Source organism: Anabrus simplex, chromosome 14 (assembly GCF_040414725.1).
Source record: "Anabrus simplex isolate iqAnaSimp1 chromosome 14, ASM4041472v1, whole genome shotgun sequence".
In the NCBI taxonomy this organism is placed as follows: Eukaryota; Metazoa; Arthropoda; class Insecta; order Orthoptera; family Tettigoniidae; genus Anabrus; species Anabrus simplex.
Genome location: NC_090278.1, coordinates 69,278,985 through 69,293,167, shown reverse-complemented (window position 1 = coordinate 69,293,167; position 14,183 = coordinate 69,278,985). Strand labels below are relative to the sequence as shown.

Below are 14,183 nucleotides of genomic sequence, written 5' to 3'. Positions count from 1 at the left end.
TATGATCTGACAGTGGTTAATTTTAAGTACACATTCTTTCTCTAAATGTCTGCCTGTTAGTGCCATTTCCTGAAATAGGGTCGGGGATGTGGTGGGATGAATTTATATTACACATTTATACGGCCAGATGCCCTTCCTGACGTCAATCTCCTTTGAGGGGCTAATGAAGATGAAATGAACGATGGTGAATAAAATTGGATAATTAGCTGGAAGGAAACGGCTCTGGCCTATGAATAGGAGCTGTCTTGGCATTTACCTGGAAGTCAAAATGGTAAATCGCAGAAAATCATTCTCAGGAAAGCCGATGGTGTAATTTTTAGCCTTGTAGCCTCATATAGCAACAGTTGGGTTTTACCATAGTACTGCTGTATTGCACAAGACATGTAGAATAAGCAGTTTTTACCACTTGTATCTCCTGATTTTTCCCAATTTTCATATCAAAATCTCCTGATTGTTTGTTTTGTAAAGTTGGCAGGTATGTGCTCTTTTTTCTAAATTTCTTTCCACCCTTCCTGTCGTCCTCCTTTCCATTATTGTATTATTTTAGAAATAAGTCCTTTTAATTCCATAAAATCTGCTGAATTTAACTAAAATTCTCTGGAAACCACCATGAACACCACCTTAATACATAGTTTTATTATTTCTCAGTGCCAAGAGGTTGTGGACTGTCTGGCTGATATGTACACCAGTCTTCATGAGGAAGACATGTGGAGTGGCCTGTGGCAGAAGCACTCCCGCTACAAGGAGACCAACGTCGCCATCGCTTTTGAGACCCAGGGGTTCTTCGAGCAGGCTCAGGCAGCTTACGAAGCACTCATGAGCAAACAGAGAAGTGAATCGAGTCCCAGTATGAAGGTACCTGAAGAGGAGCTGTGGGAGCGACACTGGATTAGGTAAGCAAAACTATTTAAATTTTTTTTGCTATTGGTTTGACATTCCATGAACACATTGAAGGTTATCAGCGATGCAAGGATAGGGAAGAGCTAGGATTGTGTAGGAAGCGGCTGTGGCCTTTATTAACACTGTCAACCCTGTGTCCGTGCGGGACATGGTTTTGGATGGCACCCATATGCTATATGGGCGTGATTTTCACATGTTTTTATAGGGGCGTCTGCATGTATCCCATACGCTTCCCGTCCTTTGCTTGGCGGTAGTAGTTTATCAAATGTCCACTAGAGTGCAGCAGTTATCGGGAAGTTCAAACTAAAATTATAAAAAGGGCAGTTTCTCTTTGCCGTTACCTCTACCAAAGCACTCGATGTGCCGTGTGCTGAGCGCGTCAGATATGTCACGCTGTCGGCTGTGTTTCTGTACAAACATGTCCTCATGCTTGCTCAATGATTGTGATATTTTGGATATTTTATTGAGAGAAGCGGGTTCAGAAATAGACGACAGTGATGAAGGCTGTGCTTAGGAACGAGATCACATATCAAGTGATAGTTCGGGAAAGACTTTTATTTGTTACGTCACTTTTGATTGCAAGTTTTTACCTGCATTATTGCACTCTGAATACAAATAAAAGTAATACTTCACCTCTCCAGAAATTCGGGCTTATTTTTTCTTTAGATGAAGAGACGCCGACTAATGATTCACATGTACCGCAAAAAGAAAGTAGATGGTGGTGCAAGGAGTGCAAGTTTGGACTGTGTATAGCCCAAAGTTTTTACGGCTGCTATACCAAAACAAACTACAGTAAAACCTCGTTAAGACGTTTCTGCAGGGGACAAGGAAAAAGAACGTATTAAGCGAGAAAATGTATTAATGAATACATGAATAAAAACTATTCAGCAGGGATATGGAAACACTAGATTCAATTTTTCCGACATAATGGAATTTAGTACAATTTACGAACTTCATCGTGTAGATCCGTATTGATACAGTTAAAACTAAGAAACAATGTTAGGTTTTGGTCCACCCAATCAATACACATCACTTTACAAGTGAACTATTTAAATAAAAACATATTAAAAATATTAAAAAATAGTCTTCAAAAGGCATTGGGTTCTTCCAATTTCTTCAGTTCTGATTTTGAGTTTTGTAATCTACCACGTGATTTTATGGCTGATGAAGTCTCAAATAGAGACGAAACATGTATCTAGATATTTTTAATATGTTTTTATTTAAATAGTTCACTTGTAAAGTGATGTGTATTGATTGGGTGGACCAAAACCTAACATTGTTTCTTAGTTTTAATAATGGAATTTTACATTGTATATCTGCAAGTATAGTTAAAACTCTGAGAGAGTATTAAAAGGTAAATTTCTTACTTCAAATGTAATTGTGTTTACTTGTGGCTTAAGTAGACCTATTAAATGATCCATTCATTTTTATTGTTTTGAGTAGGCTTATTGATATAACTTGAATGTAAAAATTTCTTCCTGTACATTTTTTTATGTTTTTCATAAGACTAGTATAATTAAATTACTTTAGATATGTACTTCATTATTTACATCTTTTGGTTCGAACCCCACTGTCGGCAGCCCTGAAGATGGTTTTCCGTGGTTTCCCATTTTCACACCAGGCAAATGCTGGGGCTGTACCTTAATTAAGGCCACGGCCGCTTCCTTCCCAGTCCTAGCCCTTTCCTGTCCCATCGTCGCCATAAGACATATCTGTGTCGGTGCAACGTAAAGCCAATAGCAAAAAAAAAAAAAAAAAAAAAAATTACATCTTTTTGTATGGCTTATGTAATACAGAGGAGGTAGCAGGTAGGGACCCTCTTCGGAGGCAGCCCTACCCAGGGAGTGGCGCCCCTGCCTGTGTGAGTCCCAGAGCACACTGACCCGGTGTGTAACATCTGGTATGGGTCCCAGCTCAGGGTTACGAGTGAAGACCTCAACGGCATCTACGGCGGAGAAGGTGGACTTCGGTACGGCGGAGATGGCGGAAGGGGCATACCCGTAGCGTCTGTACTCCAGAGGAGCGGCTACGAAAGACGTCTGTCTCCATGTTAGGGGCGGCCTAATTTTGAACCTGGCAGTAGGTATAAAATGCCTTTGGGTGTGGCGAGCCCATCGTAACAATAGCCTATATGGACAAAGCAAATATGGTGCCTCGGAAAAGGTTAGGGCGTCCCCTGCTAAAAGCGACGCGCAGCTCTTCAGGTGCTGGGGGAACTGTGAAAAATGGGCAACCAGCACCAAACTACATCAAAATTGCAACAATTAACGTACTGACACTGACGGGAAAGACAGAAGAACTGGTGGACTTCATGATAGAAAAAGATATAGCCATACTTGGACTGTGCGAGACCAAGAAGAGAGGTACAGGGGAGATCCCTCTGAGAGAAGGATACAGGCTGTATTACAGCGGAGGACCTGAAGCAAAAAATGGAGTGGCCATCATACTTAGAAGAGAAATCCAAGAATATCTGGAATATACAAAGTACGTCAGCGATAGGATGATGATGATGAGACTCCAGTTTGAAAATGGCGTGAAAGATCTATTTCAGTTGTATGCCCCACAAACGGGTTGCATAGATGAACATCTAGAGGACTTCTTAGAGGAAGTGGAGAGACAGATAGAAGATAAGGAAGTACTATTGATGGGAGATCTAAATGCACAAGTTGGAGTGGAAAGACAAGGAAAGGAAGATGTTGTAGGGCCCTTTGGATATGGAAATGTTGGTGGATTTTTGCATGAGGAATCAAATGATTGTTGGAAACACCTGGTTTAGGAAGAAGAACAGTCAGAAGATTACAAGGTATGGCTGGGGAGACAGACGAACAAAGACCATGATTGATTATATAATCGTAGAGAAAGAACACCGGAAGAACCTTGTAGATGTAACAGCCATGATAGAAGAAGCCTTTGGTGGAGATCATAGAGTTGTGATAGGAAAATTGAAAGTTGGAAAGATTGAAAAACCCCAATTAAGAAGAGAGAAAAGAATTAAAGTATGGAAGTTGAAGGAGAAAAGCGTACAAGAAGAATTTCAAAGGGAAATAATACCCTTGGTACCCAGGACAGAGGTGGGGAATGTTGAAGAGGAATGGAAAAGATTTAAGGAAGCACTAGTTGGATGTGCAGAAAAGGTGTGTGGTAGAACATCAGGAAATGTGAAAGACAAAGAAACACACTGGTGGAATGATAGGGTAAAGATTAAAGTGAAGGAAAAGAAAATGGCATGGAAGGCATGGAAAACATCTAAGACTGAAGAAAGTAGAAGAAAATATGTGGAGGCAAAGAATTTGGCCAAGAAAGTAGTGGAGGAAGAAAAGCTGGGCCTTATTCACACAGAAATTGAGAGATGATACGCAGGGCAGCAAGAAATTACTGTATGGTATCTTAAGAAACAAAAAGAGAGATCAAGTAAACACCAGATTTGTGAAGGATGAAGGTGGCATAATTTTAACAAAGCCGGAAGAAATAAGAAATAGATGGAGAGAGTATTTTCAGAAGCTGCTGAACATAAGAACGGATGACAGTCATTCAATGGACGACCAGGAAAGACAATTAGTTGACGAAGAAATGGATAAAGAAATTACAATGAATGAAATTGAAATGGCAGTAAGAAAGATGAAGAATGGAAAAGCTGCTGGAATAGATGAAATTTCAGTGGAGATGATAAAGGCAGCTGGAGCTGTAGGCCTGCAGTGGACATATCGGGTTCTCAGGAATGTCTGGGAGAATAAGGAGGTCCCTGACGATTGGCAAAAAGGAATAATCATCCCAATTTTCAAGAAAGGTGATAAGAAAGTTTTGAAGAACTACAGGGGAATTACTCTAATATCCCATGTTGCTAAGATAATGGAAAGAATACTGGAAAGTAGAATAAGGTTGAGGGTTGAGAAGCAGATACAGGAAAATCAGTTTGGTTTCAGAAGTGGAAGATCAACAATAGAGCCCATTTTCATTATGAGACAACTAATGGAAAAGCATTGGGAGTACGGGAATGATATGGTGATGACATTCATTGATATTGAAAAGGCATATGACAGTGTCCCTAGGACGAAAGTTTGGGACAGTCTGGTGCAAAAAGAAATTGGACAGGGATTAATAAAAATGATCATGGCATTGTATAAGGAATGTTGTAGTTGCGGGCAAACACAAGTTGGCAGGACAAGTTGGTTCAAAATAACTAGTGGGCTGAGACAGGGAAGTGTTCTATCACCAATCCTGTTTACAATAGTAATGGATGACATCATGAGAACAGCAAAAGCAGCATATAGAGGAAGAGAAATGAACATGATGTTATTTGCAGATGATATTGTGATTTGGGGAGAAGACGACAGGAAGGTTCAAGAACAGTTGAATGTGGTGAATGGGAAGATTGAAGAATGTGGATTGAAAATAAGTGTAGAAAAGAGTAAAACTCTTGTTATGACGAGAGGGGAGAAAGAAGGAAAAGGTCAGATTAGACTTGCAGACAAGCGCCTGGAAGTAGTGGAAACGTTTAAATACCTGGGGAGTGAATTAATGGAGAATGCTCGACTGGATGCTGAGATTAGTAAAAGGATTCAAGCTGGAAGTTGTTTCTATCATAGTGTAAGAAATATGTTATGGGACAAAGATGTGCCAATGGAAGCAAAGGATACTATGTACAAGATGTATTACGTACCCATAACAACTTACGGAGCAGAAACTTGGACAATGACAAAGAAGGATGAGAGTCGAATACAGGCAGCCGAAATGAAATTCTTGAGGAGTATGATACAGAAGAGTAGACGAGACAAAATAAGGAACGAGAAAATCCGGGAAGAAATTGGAGTGGAAAAAATGAATGATAGAATAGAGAAGAGCCGACTAAGATGGTTTGGGCACATAAAGCGAATGAGCGACGAAAGAATGCCAAAAAAGGTGATGGAAATGCAAATCCAAGGAAGGAGAGGCCGTGGACGACCACGATTGAGATGGAAGGATACCATCCAACGCAGCATTATAGAAAGAAACCTGGACTGGGACACAGTGTTGGAGGAGGAGTGGTGGAAAGACCGAAGAAAGTGGAGAGGAACCATATTTGCCCCTACCCGGCTACAGCTGGATAAAGGGAAATGATGATGATGATGATGATTATGTAATACAGAAATCAGGTATGTACTATGTTTCACTGTTGTGTAATAATGTATTAAAGTTCAGGAAAAAGACCCAGTTCACTGCCAATGTCCATGTTAAAATATGGTAGTGTTGAAAGTGTTAAGGTGAAAATGGGAAACCACGGAAAACCATCTTCCGGGTGCATGCTCATAGCTACGTGACGCTAACTCTGCACAGCCAACTCGCTCGGTTGTGAATATTGCATCTTGCATCTTAGACAAAAATACAATATCGCCTCATAGAATGAGAAGCATTTTATTCAGGATTGAAGTGTTGGCCTTCAGACCGCAACTTGGCAGAAATATCATTATTAGTTACAACCTGTTTTGTTATTTTATTAGCATTTATTAGTTATAACCTGTTTTATTATTTTATGAGGCCTTTTAGAGTGAGGTAAATATTTTCAACATCTTACATTCATTTTCTGAAAACCTTGTGACGGCTTTGTTCCCGAGTTCACCCAGTAATCATCATCATCATCATCATCGTTGACGATCTCCAGTTGCCCGGGTGTGGTGTATGAGCCCCCTCTATCTTTGTCCATGAACTACTGTCCTGTCTTAATCTTCTCTTTTACCGGGCGAGTTGGCCATGCGGTTAGTAGCGCGCAGCTGTGAGCTTGCATCCAGGAGATAGTGGGTTCGAATCCCACTGTCGGCAGCCCTGAAGATGGTTTTCCATGGTTCCCCATTTTCACACCAGGCAAATGCTGGGGCTGTACCTTAATTAAGGCCATGGCCGCTTCCTTCCAACTCATAGGCCTTTACTATCCCATCATCGCCATAAGACCTATCTGTGTCGTTGCGATGTAAAACCACTAACAATAAAAAAAAAAAAAGCATGATCTTCTCCTAAGGAGAACACCAGATCTGTCCATTTTCGTCTGGGTCTGCCCACTCGTCTTTTTCCTTTTACTTCTCTTTTGTATTCTGTTCTTGCAGTCCTGTTTGCACTCATCTTTGTTACATGGCCAAACCACTTCAGTCTTGCTTTCTAAATCCTCTGTAGTAGGGAGTCTCCTATTCCCACCTCCTCTCGGACTTTTTCATTCCTGAACTTGTCCTTCCTGGTCTTCTGTATCAAAGTGCGTAGCAACTTCATTTCTGCAACTTGGAGTTTTGAGTTGTCTTGTCACGTTAACGTGGTAGTTTCCAAGCTATATGTGTGGTTGGGTGTATAATATGATTTATATAATGTCATCTTTGCTTTTAATGGTAGTTGTTTATCCCATGGCAGTTGTCTTACTTGGTGGTAAAATTGAGTTGCCTTGCTAATTCAACCGTCCACCTCATACTTTGCAAGTTTGTCTTTTGATACTATACTACTGCAACCTTTGGTAGCATCGTAGTCCTAATTCTTATCACACGTTGGACCGATAAAAATATAGGTATGACCATCACGCTGTACTTCCTCTCAATTCACCTCATGTTGTAGTACTAATTTAATATGTTGTTGCCCGCGCTATATTTCCTCTTAAATGCTACTAATTAACTATACGAAATCGGGGATGGATATACAGATCAAGCGCGGTGGTTGCATGTCAATATTTAGTCAGTATCTCAGGGTAAAAACATCTATATATATTCAAAAATACTATCTACCTTTGCAAGTTCCGTTGAAGAGGGTGTATTTGTTCAATAAGTTACACATTTTCTCCGAAATCCTATCGTAGAATCAATATGAGCTTCTAAATATCATGACTCCGAAATACCAGTCTATATATTATCTTATAACTAATCTTCCTATCTGTACCTTGGAAAATAAACGCTTAAATAATCTTAAAACTAATTTATTAGCATGCCAATACTATAAATAATAAAATAATATCAATCTCTGGTAATAGAGGAAAATAAACTCAAATATTACACATTATCATTCTTGACAAATCAAATTCTTGAATTAACACAATTAAAATTGGGTAGGTATCATTAATTCATTTGGGTATTAATTATTATTTTGCTGTGTGACCACATGTCATGATTTTATTTCATCATGGGGATAATTAGGATTTATTCTTTATTAAAGGAGGGAGTGGTCTTTCTTTCCTTTAGGTCTATTTGCAGTTTTCTTTGGGATTGGTTTGGAAATGCGTATTGACTTGTTTATGGCATGAGATAAGTAACTCCTTTCCAACTATGGCTTCAAAATGCCATCTTAAGTAATTAAAAGAAATTAATCCTAACCATATTAATATCAATTCCAACATCCTTATATATTAAAATATGTGCCAAAATAAAATAAAATTATCTTCATTTACGAGTGCCATATCCATGTTCATCAATCGTCATAACCTGCCAAAATCGTACAGATCAATTAAATATTATGTGCATTTTCAATTAAAATGATTCCTTTTACTGCCTACTAATTTTACCATTTTCAGGTTAAAGCGTGCTCCAATACTGTATATCCACTATGTGAGACAAATATATTACTAGGCGACTATATCTCTTTCCCATATGCACCTCAAACACATGTAAATTACGATCAATCTGTCTCCATATTTCATTTAAGTTCGACCAAATCGACCATCTAACCTCACTGCTATACTTAATATTCACATATCTAGGCCTTAATTCCATTGCTTGCCTCATTTTCAATCACAACATAACCGTAGCTAAGCATTAATTCGCACCTATTTCATTCAATCATTTATTTACACAATACCTATTCAACATTTCAAAACTCCAACAACATATTATCATTCACGCTTCTAATTACTGCGATTCCTCCGCATACAATCAATATCTTTACTCAACTTCTTCATAGTGACTATTACGTCGCAGTGAAACACTTCTTTTACCTCAATATCTATTCATAACACTGCAAGCTGCTACTATTTATTCCAATTCTTCGTAAATATGAACGATATTGGCCTAGTTAGTCGATCTGGTCATTGGGTAGCCTAGGTTTATTATTATTATACACTTCATTTTCATATCTTAGCCTCGCCTAGTTTGATATACGACGTTCTCTTAAGCATATAGGTTCAAAAACATCATTATTCACTTCCCGATACTGCTTACATTAACCTCAGATCAACTTATGAGCACGGCAGTATATTACTACACACAAATAATACGTATCTGTGGTTATTTTCTCCGGCATGTGCCTTAGAATTCACATATTGGCACAAACAGGTTATATTTTTGGCACTTCAACATTCCTACAATTATACTACACTAAATGAAATACTTTTATAGTTAAATTTCTTTAAAATGTTACTTATCTCAAGCCATTTTATGTCCGATGTTGGTTTCTTCTTCCTCCTCACGGCATCTCGGAACGTCTAGCCTTGTGCTGGATTACGTCATGCTGGATCTCTCTAAGTCGCCGGGCTTGAGCTTACGATGATCTGGTCAGCCTTCCTCCATCGCTTTACGCTAACTCCATTTCATGTCCAATTTCCATGCAACGAAAAGACATTGTTAATTTCACAGAATACATCTTAATTTTCCGTATATAAAGCTCTTCCAAGGACTTTGATTAATTGTATTTATATTTCTTATTCTCTATAGATAATGCTCAGAGTTAATTATATTTTTATAAATTGGTTCTTTCTTGGTGAAATATATTGCCTGAATAATGTTCTTTGAATCTTATAGATGGGTTATTCGTATTATTTGAGGAAATCTGGCCGCTTATTAAGTTAGTGAAAAAACCTACAACTTGTTTTCCAGTCATTGACTGGGTCAGGGATGGAATGAATGAAGTAGATATAGGCTGTTAGTACGATGGGTTCGCCACTCCCAAAGTGATTTATTAATGACTGATAGATGCAATGAAATGAGAATGGAGAGTGTTGCTGGAATGAATGATGACAGGGAAAACCGGAGTACCCGGAGAAAAACCTGTCCCGCCTCTGCTTTGTCCAGCACAAATCTCACATGGAGTGACCGGGATTTGAACCACGGTATCCAGCGGTGAGAGGCCGACGCACTGCCGTCTGAGCCACGGAGGCTCCTTATTAAGTTAGTATAGGCCTTATTTACGAATGCCGTATTCCGACACCTCTTCTTCAGCACAGTTCTTGAAATGTATTATACGTGCTTCCCTGCCGTTTTTACGTATTTTTCAGTAGTTTGTTACTGGATTCTTCCTTCGTACGGATTCTATTATGGTTGTATTGATTATGATAGCTGTTTTTCTGGTTAAGTAATCACAATTTACAGTTCGTTTCTGGTGTAATCTTTTCGCCAAAGTAGATAATAATAGAACGTTTTTTTCAATTTTTTTTACGTACAATGGTTCATTTCTCATAGAGTTTCCTTTCCTTCTCACCAGGCAATGCCTCCTAATTGCAATCAACTTGTCATAAAAAGTTATTCCGTGCATTCTCAACGCTTGAAGCTGATCTGTGCCATTTTTCTTCCGATCTATCTTCATGTCAACTGACGTCAATTGTAACGTAATGGTACACTAACCAAGTACTTAAACGTTGGGACACTGTCCAGATTGGTGTCATTTATTCTAATCTGTGGTTTGTCATCTCCCCTCTATAACTTCATCACCACCATCTTAGCCTTGTTGATATTTAAATCATATCTCTTAAACTCTTAACTCCATTTCTGCACCCAGTAAGTGTATTAATTAACTGGTTGTTGCCTACAGGTGCTCTAAGGAGCTGAACCAGTGGGACCTGCTGCTAGAATATGGTTCGGAGAAGTCCGTGTCCAATCCATTCCTTGTCCTCGAGAGCTCTTGGCGCGTTCCGAACTGGAGCCAGATGCACGAAGCACTTGGCGAGATTGAGCACAGTTGCCCCAAACATCTACTGTGGAAGGTATGTTATTACTACGGCGAGGATTTATAGGTACTAAAAATACCAAAACAGGCAGGCAAATATGCACTTAAAAATCGCAAAATAGGCACTAAAAACCAAACCGAATATACTGTCTTCTGAGCATTTAAAATCACTCAACATATCGTCGTTGCTGGGACAAAACCTCCTGTGTGATAATATTTTTGGAGATATACTGACCCGCAGCACATACGTTATGAAGAGAGACAATGCACCTTAGCTGACAGAACCTTACCGACCAAAGTTCTAAGCTAAAATATTTCACATAGAAGGTTTTGTCCCAGCAGCAGCGATATGTAAATCATGCCACTTCGTTCCCAGCTAAAGGTTTTATGCCAAGGAACAAGCAGTGACCAAAATCAGGAAAAGGTAAAGGTAATAAAGTAATCATTGGTATTATTAATAATACAGTTGAAGACGCTGTTTTCTCTTCCAGACCATAATAACTCTGTCAACAGAACATTTCAAATGAATCTTAGTCAGCACATGTTACAATCGATAACCAGATATTGTTCAAAATTTTGAATAGTGAAACTCTGACCCATTTGTCAGTTAATATACAGTAGAACCTTGATAATTTGAAATCGGTTAATTCAAAATTCTGCCTAACTGTTGATAAACTTAACCATAATAGGTATTTTATTTGATCCTGTATTGACTTGCCTAAATTATTACAGAAACTAATGACATGGCCAAAAAAGGTGATTTCATTAATGTTTCAGAAAGTTTAGAAATTATTCTTGCTCAAATAATGACTATGAATCAAGTTTAAATGAAAGAAGTACAGAAGAGAACCCATTGTATAAACTAGCGTTTTATCATTTAAGGAAGAAAAAGAAGAAAAATAGAAGAAAATCTTGAAGATCTTAAATTGATTTAGGTATTCTCATTCAGTTCATCAAAATATTAAATTTTATGTAATGATCATTTTCATATTTCACTAGTTTGTTTATTCATTGATATGGTGAATTAGGATACAGTACTTCTTTAAATTGTAAGAAAAACAAAAGATAGTATTATATTGTTTTTTATTCCTTAATTTTACATCACTGATGAAGGAAATGGATATTGTTCCTGAAACTTGTATGATAAAAGAAATAATTTTCAATCATTAAAAGTGTATTGACAAGGTGGACCCAACATAAACTATTTTAAATAGTTTCTTTAATAGAATTACACCTAATTCGAAGAAGCTCGCATTCCCAGAAACATGAGGTATGGTTTTGTATATTATTTAAATTGTTTAATTCGAAATACAGATAATTCGTCATTCGAAAATCACTGTCGGTGCCAATATCAAAATTCAGCCTTTTAATTCAAAACTGCCTTTACATTTTAAAAAGTATCTTACAGAATAATTTAAATTCAAAATTTATCTGCGTCATGATAGAATGCGTCTTCTGGAACGTGCAGAGTAGCTTTCCACACTTTCACTCATTTCGGTGTGACTACAATGTGCTTCATATTTGCTAAGTTCGAGTAATATCGCAATTCTTTTGTATTCGGCATTTTAAGGAACGCCACAATATCACACAGTAGGCAGTGTGCGGAGAAACAGAATCCGCGAACACTGGCGATGCCGACACTTGGCAAAAAAGTGTGGCCCATATAATCAATTCGTACACATCGAACAATATTGTTAATGCCAATAAAACTTTTTTTTAATCCCGAGCCCAAACGGACTTGATAGGTTTAAAGGAGAGCAGTGCCAGCTGGGAAATCGTATAAGGGTGGGGGGTTCATTGTACTGTGTTGCAATGCATATGGAACCGAGAGACTTCTTCCCCTCATCATAGTGAAGTTCGATAAGCCACGATATTCTAAAGGGTGTTGAGTACTTTCCGTGCAAGTACAAGGCGTGTCAAAAATGCAAACAGTACAGTAATCCAAAAAATAAAGCATTTGCACAGGGGAGCCAGCGTAATTTGTCCTTGTCTTTGAATCTTTTGTTTTTCCTTTCATTGCATGAGGTTATGTTTGCCAGTGATTTATCCGAGTGCATTATTTGGGTAATGTAAATGCACTTGTTGGATACATTTTGGAAAAAAAAATTCCTTGGCATTTGAAAGGTTTAAACTGTGAATCAAGGTGATTACATGCTTTAATGGGCCTTAGAATACTTCGTGACGTGGCAAGGGTTGGCATTTCTGAATTACGAGAGAAGTGCCATGGAGGGAAATCATACAAGGATAGTCGCTGTACTGTGTTGCAATGCAGACAGAAGCGAGAGACTTTCTCCCCTCGTCATAGGAAAGTTCAATAAGTTTCATAAGCCACGATGTTTTAAGGGCATCGGGTACTTTGCGTGAAAGTACAGGACATCTAAAATGCAAACAGTAGTTATCCAATGTATAAAGGACTTGCACAGGGGAGCCAGCATAGATTTCTTCCTGTCTTTGAATCATGCTTTTTTTTTTTTTCATTGTGTGAGGTTATGTTTGTCAGTGAATTATCCAAGTGTACTATTTGAATACTGTAAATGCACCTTGTTGGATACATTTTGGAAATAGTTTTTTCTATGACTATTGAAGGATTTAAACTGTGAATCAAGGTTAATTGTGTGCATTAATGAATTACTAGTTGGTGGTTAATTCGAAATCACGTCATTCGGAGTCCGATTTTTGCGTCCGAAGAATTTTTAATTAACAAGGTTTTATTGCATTTTTAAATTGAGGAAATGACCTTTCCACTTCACACGAGCTCAGGGGAAAATATATAGGAGCACCCAACTCTGTTGGGATGAAATTGGTGGTGATACTACGTCTTGCCCTTCGAGAACAACAGCAGTGGCCAAACCATCCTTCGAGCTGGGATTCTTCTGCATTGTACTGTGAAATTTGGCACTGATATCATCTCCTATCGCTCCATTAAGGATAGTAATGGTCACTTCCACCTTGCAAACAATCCCTACGGCCTTTACAAGAGGTAATTCTCTCTCTTCCAGCTGCTTTATTTTGGAATGTAGCTCTTCAAATTTGAAGAAATGTATGTGAGAATACTCAAAATCTTGGGGTTGGCCAGTGCAGGGTGCAGATAGAAAAAGATTTATTGCGTCCTCCTATTCAATACTTGTAAATCTTTTTCTTTTGTAAAGTGAAAACCATCAGTATAGAATGATTTTAATATCTTGAAATACAGTCATTTCCTTCACAAATCAACTGAAACAAATTTTAGACTTACGAGCCTACAATTTTGGGTTGAGGATAAAAAATAGGCATTTATGGCGAAATCCTTGTCTTAGTTATTACAGACAGTTCCTTAGGGTATCGAAACCTGCTGAGTAAAATACCAAAAGTAGAACTAGCAGAACACAAGCATAAGTTCACTGCTCGTTCAGAATTACTCTGCG

The 14,183-nt window shown here is 38.3% G+C and overlaps 1 protein-coding gene across 1 annotated transcript in view; it reads left to right on the top strand.

The window, feature by feature from the left end:
• The window catches only part of Nipped-A (Transcription-associated protein Nipped-A), a 347,371-nt gene that overhangs the window by 237,402 nt on the left and 95,786 nt on the right, over positions 1 to 14,183 (top strand). The window contains exons 48-49 of the mRNA XM_067157840.2: positions 649 to 893; positions 10,645 to 10,816. Coding sequence (XP_067013941.2) covers positions 649 to 893; positions 10,645 to 10,816 — 417 coding nt within the window. The remainder of the gene's footprint in view (positions 1 to 648; positions 894 to 10,644; positions 10,817 to 14,183) is intronic.